This window comes from Lactuca virosa, chromosome 6 (genome assembly GCF_052849685.1).
Source record: "Lactuca virosa cultivar CGN04683 chromosome 6, Lactuca_virosa_CGN04683_v6, whole genome shotgun sequence".
Lineage (NCBI taxonomy): Eukaryota > Viridiplantae > Streptophyta > Magnoliopsida > Asterales > Asteraceae > Lactuca > Lactuca virosa.
Window position 1 is genome coordinate 203,140,220 of NC_136431.1, and position 7,216 is coordinate 203,147,435.

The 7,216-nt window shown below is 34.3% G+C and overlaps 1 protein-coding gene across 1 annotated transcript; it reads right to left on the minus strand.

The window, feature by feature from the left end:
• Positions 1-3,060: 3,060 nt before the first annotated feature.
• LOC145122231 (uncharacterized) lies at positions 3,061-7,216 on the minus strand. The gene is made up of 6 exons (XM_079057866.1): positions 6,928-7,216; positions 4,370-4,443; positions 4,183-4,251; positions 3,846-3,965; positions 3,739-3,773; positions 3,061-3,460 (listed from the first exon to the last, which is right to left on the minus strand). The coding sequence occupies exons 1-6, from the start codon at positions 7,214-7,216 to the stop codon at positions 3,373-3,375; spliced, it is 675 nt and encodes a 224-aa protein (XP_078913992.1). The 3' UTR covers positions 3,061-3,372.

Below are 7,216 nucleotides of genomic sequence, written 5' to 3' on the forward strand. Positions count from 1 at the left end.
GGAACAAGGTTGTGGGATTGGTGAAGGTACAATGGTTACACCGAAAGGGTTCTGAGTGGACGTGTGAACGAGACGAGGGAGCATTACCCAAAGTTATTTGCGGCAGCAAACTTCGAGAAAGAAGTCTGATTCAAGTGGGGGAGATTTGTAACATCCATTTTGTGAGGTATTATATTTCTTGTCAGATCTGGTTAAGTGTTTGATTATTATGAATAAGGAAAGGGCATATTATATTGGGTGTAATATGTAAGGGGGTGTGAGTACGCACGACGTACTCACATGACTTGGACGTGGGGGCACCTTTGTAGGCTGGGAGTACGTTGTGATTCAATAAACCTTAATTTTTAGGTTTTAACCCCTATATAATCCCCATTATGAGGCTTGAGGCTACCCCCTCACCAGTCTCCTTCCCTCATCAGCCCTCCCATGAAACCCTAACTGCCATTTGATTGTTTTGAGCTTAGAAGTGAACTTTGTTGGTGTTTTTGGTGATCTTGAAAAATGAAGGATCTCTTGGAAGTTGCACTTGTGGTGTTAAAGCTTGTGGATCCAGAGCTTAGCCACCTTGATTGTTCTTAAGAAGGTATCAAGTCCTTACCTTGTTGATTCATCTTTTCGTTCTAGATAGTTAAGGTTTTTGGCTTGTTTTGGTCCCTTAAGGTGTTTCTTGAGAATATAAGCTACTTCAGAAGGTTATGATGATAGATCTTAGTGTTTCTGATGTACTTTGTGCATAAAAATGGTGTCTTGATGGATTAAGCTCAACCATGCAAGGATTGATGGTCGTTTCATGAAGTTAGTATGTTAAAATCCAAGATTTGACCTTATTAAGCAAAAGCCTAAAGTCTTCGACTTTATGGATTAAGACCTTGCTATGATGTTGTTATGGGGTTTGGACTTTAAACCCTTAAGTGTTTAAGACATTTGGGCAAGAAAAGGGTCTCTAACCAGTACGTTGGGCGTACTGGATTCGAACCCTAATTCTGGATCGGACCACGTACATGGGGCATACGAGCCTGGTACGCCATGTGTACGCGCTAATAGTGGGCTGAGTTGATTTTGGTCCTCTTTTGGGATTGGATTTCTTTTGGGCTAGGTTTTAGTTTATGGGTTGATAATGGGAGAAGGCTAAAATAGTCTTTTTACCCTAGGGGTCAGGATTGTTGGATTAGAACCCCCGGTTTTGGATTATGACCTAATTATTAATTAGGGTTTTATGTGATTGGTTAGTGTGGAATTCTACGGTACAGCAGCGCGAGCATTTATTCAACTTATCAGCGGACTGAGGTGAGTTTGCTCACTATATTGTAGGACACTAGGATATGTTATGTGCTTGTAGTCTTTGTGACTCCTGTTGTATGTGTTGTATGTCTATGTACCTGTTTGCTTTATGTATGTGGGGTGAAATAGACCCGGTACAGCCTTGTGCTGACATATGAGTTGAAATAGACTCGGGGGATGATATAGACCCGTTACGGCCCTGGGCCGACACATGAGTTGAAATAGACTTAGGGGTGAAATAGACCCCGCACAACCTTGAGCTGGCGTATATGTATGGTATGCGGTATTTTAGGAACTCACTAAGCTTCGTGCTTACGATTTTCAATTTATGTTTTAGGTACTTCCGGATCGAAGGGGAAGAGTTTGGGATGATCACATCGCACACACCATGACTTTTCACTTGTTTGACTCTGATGTGTTTTGGATGATTATGAATACATTATGATTTCCCTTTTGTTTTGATAAATATGTATGGGTGATGTTTTATTTAATATGAAAACAAAAAATTTTGGTTTTGTGTTTTGGGTCATTACACGGGGACTGAGTCTTGCCAATGGGTTGATTTGCTTTCTTTGTTGGCCTCGGTTTCTTTGTCTACCTTAAAGGATCGGTGGTGGTGGTCCTTAGACAGTTTCAATGATTATTTTCTTGCTTCCGCTAGATTTCTAATTAACAAATTGTCTTTGCCTATCTCGGACAGGTCTTCTCTTTGGAACAAGTTGGTTCCTATCATAGTCAATGTTATGGTTTGGAAGTTATCTTTAAACCGTCTTCCCGTGCAAAATAACTTGGTTAGTAGAGGTGTGGAGATTGATTCCTTGTTATGTCCGAATTGTGATGAGTTTTTGGCAAATGTCAACCGTTTATTCTTTGGGTGTCATGTGGTTGTTGTTTTGTTTGATAAGATTTCGAACTGGTTGGATATTAATTTTTCAGCGTTTAATTTCTTTGAAGATTAGTGGTCTTGGTTTGGTTCTTTGAAGTTGCAGTCATCTAGCAAGCTGTATTTGGAAGGTGTTTTCTTTACTACTTGGTGGTTTATTTGGTTGCTCAGAAACTCTATTGTGTTTGATTCAATGTGGTTTAAGAAGCGGTATTTATGGGACAAAGTTCTTAATCAATTGTTTTTATGGGTTTGGAATAGAACTAGAAGTAAGAAGATTAGTTATGTAGGTTGATTTTCTAATCCTAGGTTTGCCTTTAGATTTGTTTCGTTGTGTGTTTTTTTGAACGTTTGGTGTTTGGTTTGTTCTCGTTTGCTCTTTGCTTACATTTTCTTATAAAATTTGTTGTTCGAAAAAAATCAAATTGTTTCTTATTTATGTCACGAATGATCTATTTTTCATTCCCCACCATCTTAACATTTTGAACCATTTCATGGAATATATTTTCCTCTACTTCAGTAGCATTTATAGGTCTTTCTTCCTCAAACATATTCAGAATGACCCTTTTCGTTTCATCCTTATCATACATACAATTGTTATCATCATCTACACCTGAATTATCATAAAACACGAGTTTCAATAAATTCTTATTCTGAGTCCTGATCTTTATCAAATGAGGGAAACCACCCAGAAATTCATCACGCTCGAAGTTGATAATCTATCCCATCAAGAACCACAATCACTATCTCCGATACATTATCACTACACGTTGTATTAATGGAAACTTCACCATAACCCACATTCTTGTCTTAATCATCATCCAAGAGCACAATTCCTCCCACTGATATTCTTGAACGCATTTCAACTCCAAGCACACAAAGGAAGTCTCTTAATATCAATCCATATCATCATATCCTTGATGACGAAGCTCTTTACACTACTAGAAAAAGGTTAATAGAGTACGGTTGAAATTATGAATATAGTACGTACATAGAGGGCGTATTAGTAGAGGGGTGAATTAGATTACATGCATAATAGAGTACGGCTATTTAACCGTACTATATGTATCCTATCTACTTTTTACAACCATCGCATACAATCATCTAATACGCCATATATACACATCTAATACACCAATACACAACAGTACTTGATGTCTCACATCCCCATTCCCCATTCTGGCTTTGCATTAGCTATTCCAGCCTTATTAAACAGCCAATTCCACTCCATGGATGCTGTGGAACACATGGATCACCATTCCAACTGAAACAAACTCTTCAATTTCTGCAAAGCTACTATATGATTACCATGTGAATTGTAACTCAAGGATCAATCTCTACAAAATACAAACCTACTATATGATTCCATTCCAACCATAAGAAGTGGGACATCATTGATCATGTTTTCATTTTCAGAAACAGAAAAAAAAATTACATTGAACTTAGTTCATTAAATATAAAAACATTAATATTCTTTCAGACTATGGTCTATACAATCTAAAAGACTATCATTTGTATACCTAGTTCATTAAACATAAAAACATTCTTAAATTTGTTAATGTCACACCTCTAACCTCTTTTTCCCCTTTGTGGCTGATTCATTGTATGCCTACAAAAACAAGAAAACTTAGGATTCAAAATCTGAAATAACTTTTAATGAAGAAAACTCAAATTGTAGGACCTTCCTGCCATTAACAACTTCATCTATAGCAATGCAAGGATGAAAACTTCTCCAGAACATAAAAAATATGAGCAAATACAACATGAAATACAAGGGACAGCAACCTCCATAATAGGAAATCTGCAAACTTCCACAATAAAACACAAAATATAGCATCCTACTTTTATATATCTCATTTTCCATAAAAAAAATTTCGTCTAATTCCTCACTAGAAAATGGTTTTTTGTCCTTCCAAATGTTCTACAAACAAATTAAGATAAAAAATTTGTTATTTAACAAAGGTGAGCCTTTAGTACAATAAACAAAAATGAAAAAAAATATCTAACAATATACTTACTTTCGGAAATCCATGTTGTCGAAAAAGTACAAACTCATGCATCCAGTTCATAACGTAGTAACCACACTCCTAATCGGACAATTGTTGATTACACTAAAACAATTATATACGTATGAGAGTTTTCTTTTCGGATATATATATATATATATATATATATATATATATATTAGTTAATAAGATTAATTACCTTGGGGAAAATCCAAGTCATTGGACACAAACGTGATTTGTTGGTTTTTGTTTTTTTTAAACCTTGTAACAGCCCTAAAACAAAATAAACAACAACGATTTGTTAAAATTTATAAAAAGATATATCATTTCGAATACTAAAATAAACAACCGATGTATAACCTCAGACCTGTTGATAAGAAAATGAGCATAAAAATGATCATAGAAAATGATGAGGGTAAAGATATGTTAAAGATTATGACTTAATCCAACTAATGAGAAGATTATGACACTTTTTTTATATATATATATGAAATGAGAAGCAACTCTGATGTTCTGTATAATGTTTGTATAGACTGTTTTGGTAATTCAAGAATCCATGAAAGAATCTTGAAAAAGATGCATCACCTAATCTTTCCACATACAACATCCTCATATACAACCTTTGTAGATCTCAGAATCTTGAAAAGGCTTTGGAAATTCAAGAATCCATGAAAGAATAAAACAACGAACAATTAAAAATCCATAAGAATAAAAAACTCATACCAAAAAAGTGCAATCAAACAACGAAAAGTCCATAAGAATAAACACAAGATAACAAAGACACGGGAGATCTCCCAAGATGATTTGCTTAATGTTATTGATAAATCCACTTTAGAAATCAGTGGAAAATAAATAAAAAGTGACTGACCAAAGAGCCCCTGCACTGATTCCATAGGGTAAAGGATCCACAGAAGCCTCAAGTGAGTGAGGATATATGAGGTACTTGGCTTCCTGCTAATGCCTTGATGGGAACTAAGGGACTGAATATGTAGGGATGCCTAGTCGAATATAGTTAGAGGTTGTTTCTTTTCTAGAATTAATAAAATGTCTGAATAGGAATAAATGATGATTATACCCTCTTTTATAAAATTTATGTTTACAATAAAATAACTTATCAATTTAATAATAGTCAAATATATGATTATAAAAAATATAATTACAAAAAAAAAAAAACACTATAGATATATTTGATTGTTAAAATAATGAATTATGTCTTCACGGTTCTATTTTAAAGTATTTAAATAATAAATGGTTTCATATTTAAAAATAATACAAAATAAAGGCATAATCTCATATCTATCATTGTTATCTGGGAAATGAAGATCTAAATCTATAAAGTATCCGTATCTTCACTTAGCATATTAAGTCATGATTTATATATTAAGTAAAAAAGAAACATTCATATATCTGAATCTATTAAGTTTGGTTCAAGTTAAATCCATTGTCAAAAAGAAACGGCCACTAAGCAATGAGAAGCTAGAGGTACAGGGGAGATTTTGGATGCTATACGTCATTTCTATCCACCTTGAGGACAAGGTTTTAGATAAGGGTAATGTGGGAAATCAGCAAAATAAAAGAGCATCTTCTTAGTGCAGGGGTAATTTAGATATTTTACCTTGTTTTAGTTTGTTACACGCAGTACTTATAGGAGGTACAGGGGGTGAGAGAAGGGATCTTTTGTAAAAATCTGGTAATTCTACCATTGGGAGAAACGGTGAATAACTATAGCTGTTTCTATAGAAGAGAGAAAACATATAACCATAGAATGAGGAGATATTGTAAAATCATAAATGTGAAACAGTAGAATCTAAGAAATAGGCCATGGAATGTAACAGATCCAAATCTGAACCACAAACATATAATAAATAGGCTATTAATCCTAAACTGTATAATGTATATGTGGTTTGCCTCTAGGATCTATTCCAGAAAAGGAAATACGATGTTATAGATAATACATATAATAAGAAAAGGTAGATGCATTATCTTGAGATTCGGTGAAAGCCAACAAGATTTTGGCTGGTATTATCTTTATTGAAAATAAAGGAAATTCAAAAAATATATACTACCTAATGACGTTTAATCAGTCATAATACTTGATCCCTACTTATACAGTTGCTTAATTATTAAAGTATGATTGTGACCTATTATAATTATAGAAATACAATAATTAGCTTATTTGATTATGGAAAATAGTACTGTTGTCTAGTTTATTAATTAAACTAAATAACTAAACTCTAACATTACAGGGATTGAGAAGACAAGTTTTTTTGTATCTGGGGAGTGTTTGGATGTGTGTTTTGAAAGTGATTAGTGGATAATCAGCTGTAAAAACAATGTATAGTAGGATATACTTATTTTAGATTCAATGAAATAATAAATAAAAGAGTATACAAGTAATGAAGTAAATTTGCACTACCTTTTCATAATTAGTTCTGTTACTATCCATTTAAACTGATCATTAATTGGTCCCTTAATAATCAAATAATCATAAGCAGAAGTAGGTTAATAGAAATTAATATGATTATGATATCATAGACCAGTTGAAATTGTCGATTACTAGAAAATTTTCTGATTATGGTCTAATAAACCAACAACTGAGTAGCATATATACTTTTACACAGTATAACCATTATCGACTCCTAGCCAACTAGCAGCATTGCACTAGTACTACCAAAATCTATAAAAGCTCTGCAAACATAAATTCTATTGAGCTTAAATAGAGTCGATGATGTTTACAAACTATATGAACAATCGTACCTGTAAACAACGTCAAAGAAGGAGGAGGCGGAAGCGGCTGTAGGCCGGAGTAGGAGACTTCGTCTGTGTCGTCGACCGGAGACCGGAGGCGGAGGCGTCGTTGGCCAAAGACGGAGGCGTCGTCGGCCAAAGGCGAAGGCTTCGTCGTTCTCGTGATAAGCAAACAAGTATACTCAAAAGGGAACGTAATAAGAATTGCAATTTTGACTTTTGGGTCAATTTTGTTAAGTTTGCAAACTTTGACTGTTGACAGATTGAAAATGTGGCCTTCAACTTTCTCAAAGCTCAT

What these genes read in the sequence shown, in the direction of transcription:
- LOC145122231 (XM_079057866.1), bottom strand. Translation starts at nt 7,216, where the DNA reads ATGAGCTTTGAGAAAGTTGAAGGCCACATTTTCAATCTGTCAACAGTC. An exon ending in GACAACATGGATTTCCGAAA is followed by an intron (nt 3,966 to 4,182) that starts GTAAGTATATTG and finishes GGAAGTTTGCAG; the next exon opens with ATTTCCTATTATGGAGGTTG. An exon ending in AAGTTGTTAATGGCAGGAAG is followed by an intron (nt 3,774 to 3,845) that starts GTCCTACAATTT and finishes TTGTTTTTGTAG; the next exon opens with GCATACAATGAATCAGCCAC.